Source organism: Galeopterus variegatus, unplaced genomic scaffold (genome assembly GCF_000696425.1).
Source record: "Galeopterus variegatus unplaced genomic scaffold, G_variegatus-3.0.2 Scaffold3, whole genome shotgun sequence".
NCBI lineage: Eukaryota > Metazoa > Chordata > Mammalia > Dermoptera > Cynocephalidae > Galeopterus > Galeopterus variegatus.
Genome location: NW_007726114.1, coordinates 1,803,330 through 1,823,924, shown reverse-complemented (window position 1 = coordinate 1,823,924; position 20,595 = coordinate 1,803,330). Strand labels below are relative to the sequence as shown.

At 42.3% G+C, this 20,595-nt stretch overlaps 1 protein-coding gene across 1 annotated transcript in view; it reads right to left on the bottom strand.

Moving 5' to 3' along the window:
* Window positions 1-20,104, bottom strand: part of EDEM2 (ER degradation enhancer, mannosidase alpha-like 2) — a 25,549-nt gene extending 5,445 nt beyond the window's left edge. Inside the window, exons 1-8 of the mRNA XM_008573111.1 lie at window positions 19,948-20,104; window positions 19,609-19,719; window positions 17,794-17,833; window positions 13,775-13,880; window positions 10,168-10,293; window positions 7,230-7,441; window positions 4,767-4,908; window positions 3,365-3,489 (exon numbers count right to left, since the gene is read on the bottom strand). Coding sequence (XP_008571333.1) covers window positions 3,365-3,489; window positions 4,767-4,908; window positions 7,230-7,441; window positions 10,168-10,293; window positions 13,775-13,880; window positions 17,794-17,833; window positions 19,609-19,719; window positions 19,948-20,054 — 969 coding nt within the window. The 5' untranslated portion in view covers window positions 20,055-20,104. The remainder of the gene's footprint in view (window positions 1-3,364; window positions 3,490-4,766; window positions 4,909-7,229; window positions 7,442-10,167; window positions 10,294-13,774; window positions 13,881-17,793; window positions 17,834-19,608; window positions 19,720-19,947) is intronic.
* Between the last annotated feature and the right edge of the window lie 491 nt (window positions 20,105-20,595).

Here is a 20,595-nt window from a genome sequence, read left to right as displayed (position 1 = left end):
AGAAGTGGCTGTCAGGCAGGCAGACACTAAGCATAAAACCCACAGACAAAACCCCACATACAACCTCAGGGAAAAGACAAAGCAAAGCCTTTAGAGCCAAAAGGCCTTCAATCAAATCCTGAGTCAGCCGTTTATTCACTGTGTGGCCCACGCCAGCCACTTAACTTCTCTGAGCCTCATCTATGAGATTTAAAGTACAACACCTATCTCACACATTGCTGGAAGGAACAGAGATTATACATTAAGTCCCTGGACCTTCAAAGTCATTCTTAGTTACTAACATTTTTTTAGTTTCGGCCATCTGTTTCAAAATTTTAAGAATAGGGAAAAAGTTGACTGTGCTAAGTCTCATTCCCACCCCACACCCCCAACAACCATTTTTATTAGTTTCTTGTGTAAACTTCCAGAGTTTCTTTATGCAAACATAGGCAAAAATGAGTGAATGCTATTCTCCCCCACTTAAAATAGCCTATCAAATACACTATCTGCATTTTCCTTTATTCGTTTAACAATATATCCTGATTTTTCCATATGAATGCAGAGAGAACTCTCTCCTCTACTTATACAGTTACGTAGCATTCCATTGCTCTGACCATAATTTAATCAGTTCCCTATGAATAGGTATTTGACTTGGTTCCAACAATCAATGCTGCAATAAATAACCCTGTATATATGTCACATCAAACATATGCAAAGTGTATCTGTAGATAAATTTCCATAACTAGGATTGCTGGGTCAGAGGATATATGTATTTCTAATTTTACTGGCTGTTGCTAAGTAGCCATTACTATTAATATAAACTCACAGGGAAACAGCTGACCTTGACATGTCCATTAGATATGTCATGGGTAGAACAAACTTGACATTTCCCAAACAAACTTCTTGGTTCCCTCATTTTCCCACAAAGTTGCCTCCTACTCTCGCCTCTCTCCCTTCTCAGTAAATGTCACCACTGTCCACCCAGTTACTCTGGCCAGAAGCCTGGTGGTCATTCTTGACTCCTCCCTTCTCTCGCATCTCCACACCCTTTCCATCAGCTACTCCTGCTAATTCCATCTCCTGGTCACCAGCATTTCACACTGGGATGACCTCAAAGGCTTCCTTGCTGGTCTCACCATTTTCCACTCCAGTCTCCCAAGGCAGCCTGAATAACCATCTTACTACATATGCCAGACCTCAGTGGCTTCCCACGGGCTCAATGTAGAATCAAGACACTTCACCAGGGCCCTCTGGGCCCTGCACAATCTGGTCTCTGCTGACCTTCCATCAGTTGAGCTTTCCCTTCCCTGGACTGTGGCATGGCCATACTGCTTTTCATTGTTTCTGATAAACACCCAACTCTTTCCTGCCTCAGGACCTTCACACATGATGCTCCCTCTGTCTGGAACGTTGTTCCTCCACCCCCAAGTCTTTACCCTTCAAGTATAAGCTTAAGTATCACCACCTCTGAGAGGCCTCCCCTGAACACCCTGTCTAGAGTAGATTCCTATCCAATATTCTCTGTCTTAGCCTCTTATATATATAAAGGCTGAATCATATGATATTGCTATTTTTGTAGGTCAAAAGTGGTTGAATGCTGGCAATTTTACAAGGATACTTCAAAATTTCACAGAAAAATAGAATTGAAAGATGATGCAAATCTGTCCATGAACTTTTTGAAGTACCCTCATTTATGGTTTAATATATTAACTAAATGATTTCAAAGAACTGAATGATATCACAATAATCAAATTCTCTCCATTTCCATCTACTTATTTATGTGCATAAGGCTCCTTGGCACTTATATCTAAAAAAGTGAAAAGCAGAAATAAAAGATATTGACCCATGCTCCATTTCAGTAGTAAGTAGTATTCACACGCAACACATTAACTAATTAGAAACAAAAAAGCCCCCAAAAGCTCACTAAGAAATGCATTTCCAATAAAATTGCTTTTAGGCTTTAGAATTATTTAGCAAAAATTATAAGCTATTAATGTTACTTTAATCAATTACATAATAATACATTTAATAAAAAACTAAATCCAGAAGAAAACAAATTTAATACTCTAAGCCTATGATCATAGGAAATATTTAAACATTTTAAATTTCTATGTATATACAAATTTTGTTACATAGATGTATGATAGGGTGATGCATCTCTGTAAATGCTTTCAGCATAAAATATAATAACTAGGATAAAACTCTGTTGGGGGAGGATACTACAAATATGAGTTCAAGGAGAAAAAGGGATGGTATGTAACTATTTAAACTCTTAATGTTCATCTTTAAAAAATAAATAAATAAATAAATAAAATAAACTCAACGTTAAAAGCATCCAAAGGGCTCCATATTTTTTCAATGTTCTTTTAGGGGGACGCTCAAGCAATAAAATTTGAAGATCTTAAAAGAGCTGCGGCAATATTTAATACTCTCAACAGATTCACTGTGAGCCTTTCCCCCCATCTGTAAAATAAGAGGATTGGCTAAATTAACTAGTTTATTAACTAACTAGTTAAATAAATTGCACTACATTTATTCAATGCAATATATGCAGCTGTTAAAAAAAAAGTAAAACTGATCTACATGCATCAATAACGAATGATCTACAAGATAACATTCAGTGAAGAAAAGGTGCCAAAGAATAGAATATGTCCCTATCTATGAGCAGAAAAAAGGGGGATATACATATATATATATATGTTTATGTATATGGATTTCAGGAAGGATATACAGAAAACTGGTATTAGGGATGGGCCTGGGGAGAGGGCCCAAGGGTGGGGGCTCAGGACTTACCATTCATTATTATATTCCCTTCTGGGCTTTTAAATTTAAAACCACCTACATGTTATTACCTTTTCTTAAAATTAAAAAAAAAAATTACACAAACATTTTGGTGTGTGAAATATTTTGGAACACCTAGGGGGGTAGATTCGATTGTAGAGATCCCTTCCTGCTGCAACTCCATCAGACCGTGTAATGGAAAAAAACAAGGATGGTGGGCAGAGCAGCAAGAGCTGCCTTCCTGCCCCTTCTAAGGCCCACTGTCAAGAATGAGATTTGACAGAAATGCCCAGTGGAGAAACAGCTATTGCCAATGGCTGTCTGCCCAGCCTGGAAAGACACTGTCTACTTTATTTTAAATAGTACAATGTTCCATGGCAAACTGGAAGCTCAGTTCCTGACACCTTAAAGCTTCCCTTGGAAAACTCAGTTTGGCAGAAATCTTACATCTGTCTAATTCACTCCAGGTCTCTCTTCTATCCCCAACCCGTCCCTCCAAAAAATATACTCAAGCAACTGAAGTGCCTTATTTGATTTATACAACAGAATGAGTTTGTTTTGCCAGTTCCACAGAAAAGTGACCAACCTCTTTGATCATTCCTACCTGAAGACCAGGCCAGTAGGCCTCCAAGGATTGGAAGACAGGCATGGACACAGTCCCCTTGTACATCTGCACCCACAGGTACCAGTCATCAAAGCGGGTGTAATTCCGAATGGCTTTGTTATACTCTGCAGTGGGAGAGATGGGATAACAGACACATGAGTGATTAGGGAGACAAAAGGCAGGTCTTTACAGCGGGAGCTTGGACTTACACTTTTGAAGGATCAAATGATGGTCTAGCCTCAAAGCAGACTAGGATGCAATGAGGCAAGCAGACTAGAAAGCAACATGGCTTCTGGAGTCAAACTGGAGGCTCAAATTCCAGCTCTGGCTTTACCACTTGCTAGCTGTGACCTTGGGCAAGTTTTCCCCTTTTAAGTCTCAGTCCTATTATCTGTAAAATGGGGAAAGTAGTGTTATGCACCTCCTGGGATTGTTCAGTTATTTATTCACTCAACTAATATTCACTGAGCACCTACTAGGTGCCAGGCACCCAGGAGGTGGTAAACAAAAGTCCAGCCCTCATAGAGCTCACATTCTAGTGGGAACTTGAACTTTTACCTCTCCCCTAGGTTGTAAATCCATGAGCACTGGCATTTTATCTTGGTTACTGCAGAATCTCCAACACTAGGACAGTGTATAATATTTATTATCTGAATGAACAAAGTACCAAATATACATGCAAATAAATAAAATAATCTCAAATAGTGTGGTAAGAATTAAATGAAACAGTCCATGTTCAGAGCCTGGTATAGTGCTTGACACATCAACGGTACTCAATAAATATTTGCTAAATAAATGAGTAGTAGCTATAATAATAATTATTAGGTGCTCAATGATTCCTCAATATTATTATTACTAGAGTCTAAGGGCCTGGAGGGTAAAATGTACATATTCATCATGCACTAATGTATTACCTACATCATGCAAAGCATTGTGGGAAATATAAAGATGAATTAGGTGTGGATTCTGTACTCAGTTGGTAGAGCTGTAACTGTTGATGTCAGCTGACTGCAAGAAAGATGTTGAAGGCCCTATATTCTGAGGAAGGATCAAGCTACTTCCTGGGCAAGGTGACATTTGAGCTAGGTTTTGAAGGGTGAATAGAACAGGAAAACAGGAAAAAAGTTATTCTAGGCAAAGGAAACACCATGTGCAATGGCCAGGAGATAAGAAATCCAGGGCCAGTATAGAGAATGCAGCATGGGTCAGTTGGGTCTTGAAAATAGGCAAGAAGAGGTATAGTGGCATCAAGTGGGCAGTGCAGGTTCACAGTGGCTTGGAATACAGACTGAGGTATTCAGAATGATTCTGTAGGCACTTGGGGAGCAACCAGAAGTTTATGAACAAACCACTCATCAATAGGAAAAATTATGGGGAAAGCCCTCTTACCCTGCCCTTTTACCTAGGAACATGGCCATGAGCTTCTTATCCTGAAGTAGGATGGCTCCTTTCACCAGGTACTCAAAGTAGGAGTCTACCCCAGCACCGATGCCTGCGTCCTGGGCCACCCACTTGCCAGTGAGCACATCGATGTGGTTGCCGACCTAGGAGAGGTATGTGATCTCAAGGGAGGGCCCAAGGCCAAAGAAGGATCTACCCACCCTCCTAACTGCCCAGTGGGATGCAAGGCAGGCACCCCAGTGCTTCTTGGGAGACATGCAGGCTATGGGAGGGAGGGAGCAAGGCTGGATCGTGGCCCACCTTCTTGCACATCTATACAGTGGAGATGCGTCTCACGCACATTTATGAGGACTTAATTATATGTATTGGCAAAAAAAGAAAAGGAAAAGTGATTTGGAGTGCTTAGGCAATGCGTACAGTGAGTGTGAGGTGAGAGATGAGAACCCTCCATTCCCACAATCTGTCTCAGCACTTGGCATGTGATTCCAGAGTCTAAAGACACAAGAGGGCTGGCTGGTTAGCTCATTGGTTAGAGGGCAGTGGTGCTAACACCAAGGTCAAGGGTTTGGATCTCCATATTTGCCAGCGACAAGTAAGTAAGTAAGTAAATAAATAAATAAATAAAGACACAAGACATACTTTTACGTATTTCTGTAAATTAACTCAGGAAGGACATCCAAGAAAATGATAGAGTGGTTGCTTCTAAGGGGAGACACTGGATAACTGGAAGACAGGGGTCAGAGGGAACTTCACCAACGTCACCGGGTACTTTTTTTTGTATCCTTTGAATTTTAAGCCACATGACTGTAAAGTCTTGTAAAAATAAATTTTAAAAGGCTTAAATGAAGAGATGTGTTTTTCATACAACTTAGACCCTCCTGGAAGCTAACTTCATCTGGTACTCAGTCAAAGAGCTACCTATTGTGTTAGTTTTGGTTCCCCCTGGGGCAGACCTCAATAAGAATACTGAAAGTAGTTGATTTAGAGAGTGAGTCCCTGGAAACGCCAGCAGAGGAGGGGGTACGTGAGGCAGGGAAGGGAAGGCAGCCCATAAGGGGTGTGATCAAGCAATCCATGTGAGAATTGAAGTTCAAGTTCAAGTTCAATCTTGCTGGGGAACTTTAGGATTCAGTGTAGATCAAGTGCCTCAGAGTGATCCCACCCAAGGGGCAGGGAACTGGAATGTTTATCCACAAATCCATCAGTATCAGTCACTGGTTGAGAACCACTTATGGACAGCATTAAGTCCTGGTACTTCTAGCCGAAGGCAAGCAGAGCAGACTCCAGGCACCAGAGGAGGCCCACAGGCAAAAAGCCACAGGTGATGGCAGTAGGAAGACAAGCCAGTGTGCACAGAAATGGTAAGGGGTGAGAAGATATGAACAGGGCACCAAAGAGACTACTACAGTTCCAATGCAGGAGACACAAGCGCCTGTGTTGGACTGACTAAGCAAGTAAGTATAGGTTCCCAGAGTGGCATCTTGAGGGATTTTCAAGGATCCCTCACACAAGCTTCACTTTTCAAGCTGACTTAACACCAGACTTTGCATAAAATGTGCCTGTACCTGAATCACTTTCAAACAGTCTTTATAAGTCATAATGACTCAGCAAAGGAGGTATTAATATATTAAAGTTGCTGCTGAAGCAACTGAGGACCAGAGAGGTTGAGTGACTTGCCCAGGGTCACACAGCTTCAATGTAGCATGGCCAGGGCTTGTATCTAGTTCTGACTAAATCTGTGTTGTTTCCAGCATAGCTTTGGCTCAATTACTTAGTCTCATTAGATTATTCCATTTAGAAGCTGAAACAGACCTTAGAGACCATCTGGCCCAAAGCTTGTTAAATTTCCATGGAGTATTAGGAAAGAGAAAGGGAAGCTCTGGGGTCAAATAAGTTTGGGAAATGTTGTTAGGCAAAGTTAAATAGATTTCTTTACCATAGGATTTCATAACTTTTATTGTTTATATTCATTGTGACTCTCCAAAAAAAGCATACTATGTGTAATATTTCTGTAACGTAACTGGCCAGGAATCATTTTTTCATGGAACAGACATTCAGCATCTCTCAGAACCAGTGTTCCAAGAAGCACAGTTTTACAAATAAAGATGGATACTAAAAATAAGGGCCTGACAAGCTGATGACCTAAAGTCACTAAATGAGTCAGGGGCATGAAGCATATGACCCCCTTCCCAAGAAATCAGAGCATGTCAAGGGATTACAGCTTAACATAGCCCCTGTTCCCTGCCAGAAGATGTGCTCTTATGCTCTCTACCCCTCTGTGCCAAACTCGAATTAAGGGATTGGTCTGTTTTCAGCGTCCTACGCCCAAATCCTGGACCACTCCCAAGGTCATCCTAAGTTTCCTTTGGCTCAGTTGTAACTTGTTGCTCAGAGCCCTGGGCCCCATAAGCAGGGGCCAAGGTGGCAGACTTGACCCAAACAGGAAGGGCGGCAGCCGACCTACCAGCCCAATATCTGACCGGCTCTCCCACAGGCGCATCAGGGCCACTCTGGCCACGTCTTCAAACACGGGGTCACCAGTGAGGCTGCTCAGGGTGGCAAATTCCACGATGAATGTTCCAATCCCTGCCGTACAGGTGACAGGGGTCTCTCCTGGGTTCACACCATGAAGCAGGTTCACTGTTCCATATGGCATGCCAGTGGGGGTCTGAAAGGCTGAACAATCAAAAAATTATGAACCCAGACAGGGGCAAGTAGGTAGGGATAGTTCTGATACAGGCCCAAAGCCTGAGACCTTAGCCAGCATTTTCTTCTTTTTCTCCTGGATGATCTTCTAGAATCTGAGCAAGAGACAGATAAATGTCACAACTTGAGAGCTGCTAAAGCCACCTAACCCAGAAGCTGTCACACACTGCTCTGCATGACCCTTGGGCTCCTGCATATAAAGAGGGGACACGGGTGGGCTGTGCTCCAGGTTGTCACACCACACATACCCACTTTATATACCTTTATTTATTTTATTTACACTATGCCTTCAAGGCCAGCAGGTGATGCAGGCAAGGTCTAAGCCATAGGGAGTAGAGGGGCTTATGGCACACTGACAAGAGCATGCCCCATTAGAAGATATTCATAGGCTTTTTATTTTATTTTATTTTTTAGGCTAGTCAAGTGAAGCAGTGGGAGTGGAAGAACAAAGAAACCTGCAACTGGTTGTGATCAATTAGTTGTAAGCACCACTGTACTCGAATTGGCCTGTTCATAGGCTTTTGAAACCACCATTCTGACCAAATGAAACGTATCTGCAGATTGAAAGCAGTCCCAGAGGAGCCAATTAGAGATCCCTGTTTTAAATAAAGTGTTTAGGAGCTAAATTATTTTTAAAAGAAAAAAAAGTAGGATATAAACCACTAAATTACTGATATAGCTCAACTCTCAGTTTACAGGTAGGGAAATAATGCTTGTAAAGAAGTGATTCGGCCAAAGGTCACACAGAGAGATTCAAACTGAGCTGGGATGAGAACGCCTGCCCCCTGCCTGCCCCCTGCCTGCCCCCAGCCTAGTGCCTTCCGACTCAAGGCAAGGACTTGACAAGCAGCCAGAGGCAGAGATTTCCTCTTCAGGCCAAAAGGTCAGACAACCCCTGAGTAGCCCGTACATCACTAAACTATGGACAAAGTTGTCAAAACTTCCAAGAATTACAGGGTTCAGCAATTCTGTCTGCTATAGATGAGAAACTTGCTCTCTGGCAGGCAGGAGTGGCAAGCAAGAAGAAAGCGTGTCACAACCAAGAAGGGCTCAAAGGGATATTTCAGAAAAGTCAGGCAGTATTAAGAAGAGGAGTGACAGAATCCTACTTCTTGACCTGAATGATAGATATACTGGTGCTTGTTTTATAATTATTCAATCTATGCTTTTCAACATGTGTATTTCTCAGTGCAAAAATTTCTTAAATGACACACACACACACAAAAGGAGGAGGAGGAGGAGCAGCAGGCATTTTCTCCTAGGGGTGAATCACACAGGACATGATGTTTCCAGGAGACACTCAGGCCGTGAGCTGTGAGTGAGACCTGAACCCAGCTCACTCTCTCTCCTCTGGTCTCCCCAGGATGAGAGGCAAGTGCTGCAGAAAGGGACAAATAAGGGAGATGGCCAAGAGGCTGGTGGAAAGCACACTGTGACGTGTTTGGGTATGAGCAGCCCTCACAGCCACCACCACACCCTGAAGGGAACACAGTGTCCAGATGATGCTGCTGAGCCTAGAGTTACTGCCCCATTAGTCAAAAATACTGAGGCTTGGCCTACAGCCCTGGACGCAGCTTAGTCACAAAACGAATCCCTCTCGTTTCAATAGTGCTTAAGGTTCTCCAAGCACTTTACCCTTTCTGACCTCATTTTAGCCTCCCCAAACCCAGTGTGGTGGGAAGGCAGGAATTATGACTCCCATTTGATAGACAGAGAAACTGAACCATGGAGAGGAAGAGTGGCTTGGTCAAGCTGTTGGCAGGCAGAGCTGAGTCCAGAACCCAGGCTTCCTAATGCTCAGACCAGGGCTCTTGCCAGGGCCTGTTATCTCAGCAGTGTGGGCCTGGGAAGGGTGACACAAAGTATGGGCAAGGTCCTTCTACCTGCCAGGCTGGCCTTCAGCCCACCTCTGCAAGAGTAAAGAAGTCAGCTCATCCATCCTAGGCCATGGCCCCCACAAACCCTTAGAATGCCCAGGACTCTCCTGATTTCCACGGTGGATATATGGGGGTAGAAATACCAAGCGTTTGGGTGAGAAACACCTGGAAATGATTCAGTCACAAACCCTTAGAATGCCCAGGACTCTCCTGATTTCCACGGTGGATATATGGGGGTAGAAACCAAGCGTTTGGGTGAGAAACACCTGGAAATGATTCAGCGTTGTGACTCTCATCTCCAGCAAAAGAAGCAGGACCTGCTGGAACTCAGCTCTCTCCCATCTCTGTGTGGGTCTTACCTGGGAGGAGTTTTCGGGCTGCCTCCTCAGCCATCCTCAGGAGAGGTCCAGAGCAGGGCCATCCAGCCTCCACTTTTATCCCGGCCTTCTTTGAGAGCAGATGAGCAGACAGGAGTCCTCCCACCACTACAGATGGTACAAAAAGCAAGTGTCATAGTCCCATGGCCTCCAGTCTTTCCCTTGTGCAAATTAAACCTAAAAACTCTGTTGGGGGCTGGCTGGTTAGCTCAGTTTTTTAGAAAACAGCCTTATAACCTCAAGGTCATGGGTTTGGGTCCTNCACAAACCCTTAGAATGCCCAGGACTCTCCTGATTTCCACGGTGGATATATGGGGGTAGAAATACCAAGCGTTTGGGTGAGAAACACCTGGAAATGATTCAGTGTTGTGACTCTCATCTCCAGCAAAAGAAGCAGGACCTGCTGGAACTCAGCTCTCTCCCATCTCTGTGTGGGTCTTACCTGGGAGGAGTTTTCGGGCTGCCTCCTCAGCCATCCTCAGGAGAGGTCCAGAGCAGGGCCATCCAGCCTCCACTTTTATCCCGGCCTTCTTTGAGAGCAGATGAGCAGACAGGAGTCCTCCCACCACTACAGATGGTACAAAAAGCAAGTGTCATAGTCCCATGGCCTCCAGTCTTTCCCTTGTGCAAATTAAACCTAAAAACTCTGTTGGGGGCTGGCTGGTTAGCTCAGTTTTTTAGAAAACAGCCTTATAACCTCAAGGTCATGGGTTTGGGTCCTCTTAACAGATAGCCACAAAAAGCAAAACAAAACAAAACAACAAAAAACCCCCACTCTCTTTCTAGTGAAAGAAGAGTGTCTTAATCCAACATATTCATAGTGTTAAGTTTACAAAGTTTTTTTCTCTTGGTTGGTCATAAGCACAATGGCTATTTTGGTTTTTTGGTCCCGACTGTGTACCAAGGACTGGGTACAACTGCCCACTCTTCAGATGAAAATACAAGTTGAGTATCCCTTACCTGAAATGCTTTGAAACAGAAGTGTTTCCGATTTCAATTTTTTTCGAATTTTGGAATATTTGCATTATACTGACCGGTTGAACATCCTAAATCTGAAAATCTGAAATCCAAAATGCTCCAATGAGCATTTCCTTTGAGCATCATGTCAGTGCTCAAAAAGTTTGGAATTTTGGAGCATTTCAGATTTCAAATTTTTGGACCTGGGATGCTCAAGCTGTAGTAAGAAATTATAAAAATGATCAAGCATATTTATAAAAGAACCAAACAATATTTCTAAAAATGAAAACTATAATAATAAAAATTTAAAATTACATGGATAGGTTTAATAGCAGATAAGATATAGTTGAAGAGAGAATTAGTGGACTTGAAGATAAAAAAAATTATCCAAAATGTAACATAAAGGGACAAAATGTTTCTTAAAAAATGTTTTAAAATAATCATTTAAAATACAACATCAAGAGACAAAATGTTTGTAAGGAGATTTGGATAATACAGTGAGAAGGTGTAAAATATATATAGTTGGAGTTCTAAAAAGAGAAGAGGGAGAAAATGGGCAAGAGGTGATATTCAGAGAGAAATAGTGAAAAACTTTCTCAAACTAAGGAAAGATTCCAAATCTCAGACCCAAGAATCCCAAGCAAGATAATAAAAAGAAATCCATATTTTTTCACATCATAGTAAAACTCCAGAACACCAAAAGGAAAAAAATCTCAAAAGCAGCCAGTCAATGTAATAATGATCGTTAAAGCCGGATGATAGGTACATCTAGCTCATTATACTACTCTCTCTACTTTTATGTTTGTTATGTTTGTTTGAAAATTTTCATAATAAAAAGTTTTTAAAAGGCAGGAGCATCCAGAGTGAAAACAAAAAACTACAGATTATTTACAAAGAAACAACAATTAGACTGACAGATCACTTCTTAACAACAATGAAACCAGAAAACAATGGAAAAAAATTTTCAGTGTACTAAGAGAAAATAACTATCAACCTAGAACCATATGCCCAGCAAAGATATCCCCCCACAGGCCAAACAAAGGCAGTGAGATAAAGACATTTTCATATAGACAAAAGCTGAGAAAGTCTGCCAGGAACAAACCTGAGCTAAAGGAAACCCTAAAGGGTTTCCTTCTCTCCTTCAGAGAGAAGGTAAGAGATCACAGATGTAAGGTCTGAGACATAAGAACAAAAGATAACCATAAAAGAGGTAAATATATAAGTAAATCTAAAAATTCACTGCATAGAACAACAATAATGTAGGAAGGGTTCAAATCAAAGAACTAAAATATATTACTATTGCATAAAGATCGGGATGTCCTCAGAGCCAAGTTTTGTACTATTCAAGAGGAGAATAAAGATTTTCATTAACTCTAGACTTTGGAAAGTTACGTTTGTTAAATTTGCTAGAAAAACTGTTTTAAAAGCTAGATACTGTGTATAATTTCTAAGTTAAGAAAAGGAAAATGGGATGAGGGGAAAAATCAATATATACAATACATTTATAATCATAAAACTATAGAAAGACTGAAAGCAAAAGGGTAGAAAAAGATACGCTGGGAAAATATTAACTAAAAGAAAGCTTGTGTAATTATTTCATATCGGAAACAAAGGTATAAGTATGACTTTCATTTACAGACAACAAATCGGGCTCAGAAGTTGTGATACTCAGCGATAAGCACAGCCTCAAACTCAGGTCTGATTCCTAACCCAGGATTTTATACCATGCTGTCCCTCTGCTCTCCTCTCTTTTTTAAACTTTTATGTATCATATATCTAGGACAAAAGTTTCATTGCAGAAAACATACAAAATAAGGGGGGAAAACATAACTGCCATCCAGAAGTGACAGCTGCTAAGCAGTGGTCTAGAAATTCACTGCAAATAAAGGCTGTGGTAGCTCCACAAGAATCATCAGAAGTCTGCTAAAAATATTGATTCTAGGACCCAACCCAGAGATCACAATTTATTAGGTTTAGGGTAGAGCCTGGACATTTGAACTTTTTATTATTTACTTATTCATTTATTTTCTTTTTTGGTGGCCGGCCAGTAACAGGGATCAAACCCTGCACCTTGGTCACATTTGAACTTTTTCAAAAGTCTCAGGTGGTTCTTATGGACAGGCAGGTTTGGCAACTTAATGCCATAGACTTGCACTGTCCAGTAATCACTAACCATGTGACTATTTAAATTTACTAAGATTAAATGAAATTAAAAATTCAGTTCCTCACCTGCCATAGATACATTTCAAATGCTCAATAGCCCATGTGGTTAGTGGCTACCATATTAAACAACACAGATGAAAATATTTCCATCATTGCGGAAAGTTCTATTGGACAGACAATAAACTCCAAGACGGTAANTTTTGGTGGCCGGCCAGTAACAGGGATCAAACCCTGCACCTTGGTCACATTTGAACTTTTTATTATTTACTTATTCATTTATTTTCTTTTTTGGTGGCCGGCCAGTAACAGGGATCAAACCCTGCACCTTGGTCACATTTGAACTTTTTCAAAAGTCTCAGGTGGTTCTTATGGACAGGCAGGTTTGGCAACTTAATGCCATAGACTTGCACTGTCCAGTAATCACTAACCATGTGACTATTTAAATTTACTAAGATTAAATGAAATTAAAAATTCAGTTCCTCACCTGCCATAGATACATTTCAAATGCTCAATAGCCCATGTGGTTAGTGGCTACCATATTAAACAACACAGATGAAAATATTTCCATCATTGCGGAAAGTTCTATTGGACAGACAATAAACTCCAAGACGGTAAGGATTACGTCTTTCTTGTTCATAGCCATATGCCTAGCACCAAATATATGGTAAATATGTGAGTAACTCTCACATACTTCTTTCCAGTCTTTTCTCTGTCCCCTGCTCGCTTTTATGCCTGAAACTGACCGGGAATCCCAAGATCTCACTCACCACCCCATCCTCCAGGAGGGAAGAGGAGCTCTGTCAGTCACTGATTTTGATCAAGTACCCTGACAGCGTTGGCCCTTAAGCTCCTATAAACCACCTCTTGGTTTACACAGAGGCAACTCCACACTCTCTTCTCTCCCAAAGGCCCTAGAAGACAGCCCTCACCTCTAATGTTGGTTTCAAACACGGAGGCATTCACATCAATATCAAAGTCCACATTGTCCTGGAGCACTTCAACCACTCTTTGGAATTCTGAGACATTCCCCAAAATCTGGAAGGAAAGAGAAACCTGACAATGAGGCTCCCTCAGACATGGAGGAACTGAAGAGGATGGATTGAGAGTTTGGAATCCTATGCTGGTGTGGCCCTAACTTAAGACCTCACGTTGCTGTCCTAGGACTGGTGACAGGAGAAGAAAACACTGAGAGCTAGAAATCACTCAGAAACCCAATATCAAGAGACTGGTTAAGTAAATTCTTAGGTACCAATTCAAGAGTCATCATGTACTCATTTAAATGGACACACTATAAAAAGTGTAGACTACATAGGGAAGTCTTGGTTTGACATTTGCAGTTGATATCAGTTGTTTTTAACCCTCTCTTGGCACATTCGACCTTATGGAAAACAACAGTTGGTTGGCCCTACGCTTATTCCTAACTTACTTTACCCCTGTGGGCTACCACCACAGAGGCTGGAAATTCAGATGCTGCCTTCTCAGCCTCTTTTGCTGCTAGAGGTGATGATGTTACCTAGTCAATTCTGACTCTTGAGAAGTCCACTGGGGGAACTTCTGGAAAAGCTTCTGTTTTCCTAATTAAAAAGGACAGACACAGCTGCCATGGCTTTTTCTCTCCCTCTGTCTTTCAACCTTGGAAGCAGACATGATTTGTGAAGCTGTGGCAGCCATGTTAGACCACGAGGTACTAAGCAAGAGAATGAAAGCTAATACACTAATGACAACAGAATGGAAAGCTACAAAGAGCCTGGGTCTCTGATGGCACAATTGAGCAGTTGATCCAATGCCAGAAATTACCTCCAGATTTTCTTTTACTTGAGAAAATAAACCCTCTTCATTTAAACCATCAGCCAAGTGCAAACTTAATACATTTTCTTCTGATAATGTCACCCAATTTTGCCTTGAGGAATCACCCTTCTCCCATAGCCATTCCTATGGTTTGAGAGAGGATGATCCCATCTCCCCAGCCTGCAGTGGGCACTTGACCTGTACCAGCCAGAGTACCATATCTCTTGGCCAAGTGATCGATTCAGGGATAGGTGTGTGACCCCAAACCAGATCAACAAAGACTCAGTCCCTGGAATTAATGGAAAGGGGGTGATTCGTTCTGCACATAGGTTACTAAATGATTGGGATGTAAATCTGGAGCTCTTGCTGGCTACCCTGCCAGCTTATGGAGAGCCCAAGAACACAGCCAGCAAAGAAGGCAGAGATAAGAAATGGAGAAAGAGACTCCTGATGACATTGTTCGAATGTCTGGATCCAGTTGGGTCTGAGGCCACCCTTGATCTAGACTTTTTAGTTACTCGATTTGGTAAGTTTCCTTTTTTCTTTTTGTCTTTTTCATGACCGGTAAGGGGATCGCAACCCTTGGTGTGGTGTCGCCCGCACCGCGCTCAGCCAGTGAGCACACTGGCCATTCCTATATAGGATCCCAACCCGTGGTGGGAGCGTCGCTGCGCTCCCAGCACCGCACTCTCCCAAGTGCTCCACGGGGTCGGCCCGGTAAGTTTCCTTTTTGTCTAAATCAGTTTGAATTGGGTCTCCATGAATTGAGTCTCCATCACTTGCAACCAAAATAATCCTGACTACCCTAGCACTCAAGCCCCTCTATTATTTGGACTCAACCTACCTTTCTGATCATATTTCTCACTGTTCATCTTCATCTAACCTACCTTTATCTACTTCAGTGAAACTGTACTAACTATTCCTCAATTTCCTGCCTTCAGACATGCTGTTCCCTCTGCCAGAAATCACTCTCTCCTGTGTCTTTCCATTTCCAAATCCAATCTACCTGAAATTTTCTAAATGTTACCTTCTCTAGAAAGCATTTGACTCCTGCTTTAGCCCTGCTATGGTTTGAATGTGTCCCCAAAAGTTCGCATGTTGGTAACTTGGTCCCCAGTGCAGGAGTGTTGAGAGGTGGAAACTTTGGGAGGTGACGGGGATAAATTTATAGATTAATGGGTTATCAAGTGAGAGGGTTAGTTACTTCAAGACTGGATCTATTATAAAAACCAGTTTGGCTATCTCTCCTGAGCCCCCTCACCATGTGATGTCCTGTGCCACCTCAGGACTCTGCAGAGAGTCCCCACCAGCAAGAAGACCCTCACCGGATGCAACCACTAGGCCTTGGACTTCCCAGCCTCCAGAACTACAAGAAATAAATTTCTTTTTTTTTTATAAATTACCCAGTCTCAGGTATTCAGTTAAAGCAACAGAAAGTGGACTAAGACAAACCTCTTCTTTAAAGTCCACAGGAACTTTATCCACACAACTCTCAGGGCCTCTATTTCTTTCCACAATGACAGAATCTTTGTATGGCCGGGAGCCTCACTCATTTCTGCATTTCCCCAGAGTGCCACGCACAGTCCATGAAATTACTCAACAAATGTTCATTGAATGTTTACATGATTCTTTCTCCACACTGCAGCCAGTGATCTCAAAACAGAAATCTCATCATTCCCTGCCCTTTACTTAAGAAAATTCAGTAGCTTTCCATTGCTCTCAAATTAAATAGCAAAATCTTGTTCTTTAGTGAACAAAATCTGTATCATCTGGTCCCCGTCTATCCCTCCAGCCTCACTTTACTTCCTCCTTTTCCTCCTCCATACCCCAGCTGTACTGGCCTCCCTTCAATCCACTGCACTTGCCATGCTCTCTCCTGCCACAAGGCCTCTACCTGCTACATTCTTCTCCCCAACTCTCCTAGTCTGTACCTACTTCTCCTCCAGATTTCAACTCAAGTGCCATTTTACTCCCTTGGGGAAGTCCTCCCAAACCTACTCAGTCTAGGTCAGCCTCCTTTTTTACAACCACTCACAGAACTGTGTTCCTTTCCTCAACTTGTAATTATACAGTCTTTAGAGTTATTCATTGATTCTTTGTCTCCATGACTAAAACAAACTCTAGGAAAGCAGGGACCATGTGCATTTAAACTCACCATTATAAATCTAGAGCTTAACACCATGCTTGGCACACAGTTGGCCCTTAATAAATATTAGATGAATGGACAAGTACACATGAGTTAACATTAAGCAAAAAAAAAAGTTAAATTATATCTACATAGTGATCATAACCATGTAAATACTACTAGTACATAAAACTGAGAAGAACTGATAGAACTAGAAATAGTGAAATAGGGGGAAAGTTGTTAAATCCTTTCTTGTGGACTTTTTTAAGGGTGATGGTCAAGACTTGGAGTCATACAGAATTAAGTTCAAGTCTTAGTCCTGCTTTTTAATAGCTGTGTACCCTGCCCAAGTCATTTTACCTGTCTAAGCATCAGATTTCTCTGCTGTTAAGAGTCATGAGGTTCTTGGAAGGATTAAACAAGATAACACAAATAAAGTGCTCAGCACATGCCCTACACGTGACACACTAACTAGTTACTATTATTATTTTATCATCAAACATGGCCACTAGAATGTAAGCTTCTGAAAACAGGGAGGACATCAAAGTTTCTGTATCCCCCACAGACTTATACAAGCCTATCACAGGCTTGTACATACATAACGGGGTGTGTATATGTATGTGTGTGTGTGTGTGTGTGTACATACATTCCTGTACGCCACTAGAATGTAAGCTTCTGAAAACAGGGAGGACATCAAAGTTTCTGTATCCCCCACAGAGTTATACAAGCCTATCACAGGCTTGTACATACATAACGGGGTGTGTATATGTATGTGTGTGTGTGTGTGTGTGTGTACATACATTCCTGTATATAACAGGTCCTCTATAAATGTTTGCTAAGTAAACCTGAATAAGTTGGAATTCATTGTTTTCCCCTATATAGCTGGGCAACTAGACCCTGATGGCTTAGAATCATGAGATGAAAATAAAAGGCCTAGGAGAGGAATTCATTTTTCACTCACAGTCAAACTGCCAAAAGAGGAAGGATGTTGGTTATGCAATGGTGGAGAGGAAAAGGAACAGATGAGATACTTACCAGCAAGGTGTCCAGAGCATCAATTAGAGTCAGAGAAAAACTGTAGAAGGACAAGAAATCACAGCTGCTTAGCAAAAAAAATCAAACACCAGGTAATATGGCTGCCCCAGATCAGATCCCCCCAAAACTAAGTGAGGCACAGTGACGCCTCTGCCCATCCCACTTAGTCACAACAGTGAAGCAACGGTGAAAGTCAATGGGATTCTCTGACCCACTTAACGCAACTGGGAGGGTGCGCTGACCTTGCTCAATTGTAATTAAACACATCCCCTATATTCTCTGGCATCCTGCTCTGCCTTAGGGAGGCAGTATAACATTGTAGCTAAGAGCACAGGCTTTTCAGCAATTCCACATCTAGGAATTCATCTCACAGTGCACAGAGTTCTTTGAGAACACTCATGGCAGTATTGCTTAGAACAGCAAAAGGCTAGAAAGAACCCAAAGGTCCACCAGTTGAAGAGGGATTAACCAAACTGTGATACAACAGTGCAAAACTATGAAGTTATCCAAAAGATCATTATCAAGGATTCTATGTGCCAATGGAAAGATATTCAAATATGTTAAGTGAAAAGCACAAGGTACAGGACAGGCAGTATAGTATGTTACAATCTGCATTTCAAAAAGAGACAATCTGATAGAAAGCGGATTAGCAATTGTTAGGGTCAGTGGTGGTGGAGGAATTAACTATAAGGGGACAGAAGGACACTTTTTAGGGTGACAGAAGTGTTCTATATCTTGATGATCGTGGTTACTATACACTTAAAATGGGTGTATTTTATGTAAATTATACTTTTACAAAGTTAATTTTAAAAAGATACACATATACACACCTATATAATGGTATAAAGCAACAATATTTCTGGAAAGACACACAGGAAAGTTAACAGTGGTTGGAGTTCTAGGATATGGGGGATATTTACTTTATTGTATATGATTTTGTACTGCTTAAATTTGCCATTTGTTTGTATTTCCTCTTTTTCCAACTAAAAAACAAAAATTAGCACAAGTTCTAAGTCCTTAACATACTCATTTGTAAAACAGGGATAATGGCACCTAACTCCTAGGGGTGTTAAGAGAATTAAATGAGATGACACAGTAAAATGCTTAGCACAGTGTTCAATCAATGCCAGCTTTAGCTAATGCAATGATTCTTCACTTAGCAAGGAAGAAGACAGAGAAATCCAGCTCTCATAGATTTTTATTCTAATGAAAATGAGAAAGACAAACCAGTAGAGAAGTGAAAATTATAGCATCAGAGAGTGAGAAGTGCTATAAAGAAAACAAAACAGGTGACTTATGAGAGTGACTTAAAGGGGGTGGGTGGTTAAAGGAGCTGATGCAGAGGGGGTGACATATTGAGCTGAGATATGAAAGACAAGAAGCAGTGAGGGACATGAGGATGATGGGGAAAGTGTGTTTCATTCACAGGGAACATCGATTACAGAGGCTCTTAAGTTTCGGGAGAGTCACACCCCCTCCTGGACTGTTAGCCTGCCTATAAAAAAAGGGGGGGCTTAGGTTTTCTGACTGTTGGAGCCCTTCCACGATATCTTATGGGTCCAGAAATGTGTTCAAGTCCTCAAAGCTGGTGTCTTTTATTGCCAGGACTGATCCCAGAAGTCCAGCTCACCAGGCTAGTCTTGCACTTTGTTTCACTGCAAGAGGCTGAGTGCACTCTGGAGATGAAGGCAAGAATTGGGGGAGCGCGGCCCAGGCCCGGTGAGAGATCGTGAAGCCACCAGCCCCCGCCGCACACACACACCCCCGCGGCCTAGGACCGGATCGCCAGACACCTTGCCCCTCCACTCGCTTTACCTGCCCCAGGTGTCGTGCCCGTCACAGGTGAGAGGTCGAAGCTCGTCGAAGGGAAGGGCATTCTCCAGATAGCTGTCGTAGGCGTGATAGAACATGGCCTTCACTCGCTCCCTGGAGGGGGACGAGAAATAAGGCAGGGGTCAGAACACAAAACCAAGCGGAGAAAAGAACAAGAAATAGGGCGGAAAGTGGGAATCACCAGCTGGTTTCTGCCGGGGGCCCGTCGGTGGGGTCCCAGCAAGTCAGGGTGGGGGTCCTGGCATGGAGGGAAAGGGAAGGGACCCGGTCCGCGCTTCCCATTCCCCAATTACGGAAGGGCGGGAGCCTGGCCCCCTTCACCTGTAGTGAGCGGGGTCGGGCGCGGTGCCGTCGGGGCCTGGCGCACCATGGTGCAGGGGTAGCAGCGCGCACAGGAGTCCAAGTGAGATGAGCAGCCGGAAAGGCATAGAGCTCTTGTCCTGTCAGCGCCACCGCCGCAGCAGCAGCCAGGGACACCCGCTCATCCTGCGAGCTGCTGCGGGTTCTTCCGGGTATCTGAGCCACTGCGCCTGCGCTTTAAGAAATCAGTCACTCACTTCCGGACTACAATCCCCAGAATGCAATGGGTAGCGAAACCTAGGCAAAGTGCGTCTTGGGATATATAGTCTCCGAAGCAGAGGTCAACGTGTCTTAAGGACAGTGGCTATTATTGCTACTATTATTGATTAATGTTTTAATAATAACAGTTAGTGTTTATTGAGCACTATTGTCTAACAAGACTGTATGGGGCACTTTATTATCTTTTTTTTTTTCCACCAGCTTATTAAGCATGAGAGCAGGGACAAGTAGGGACTCAATATTTTTGTTGAGTGGACATACTCGTATGTAAAGATAGATGAAAAATGTTCAACTTTTACCAATATTAGAGATATTGGGTTTCCCAAACCAGTTTCCTGCTTATTGTGTAAGATACCACTTGCTTACATTTATTCGTCCAAAGCTGCCCCT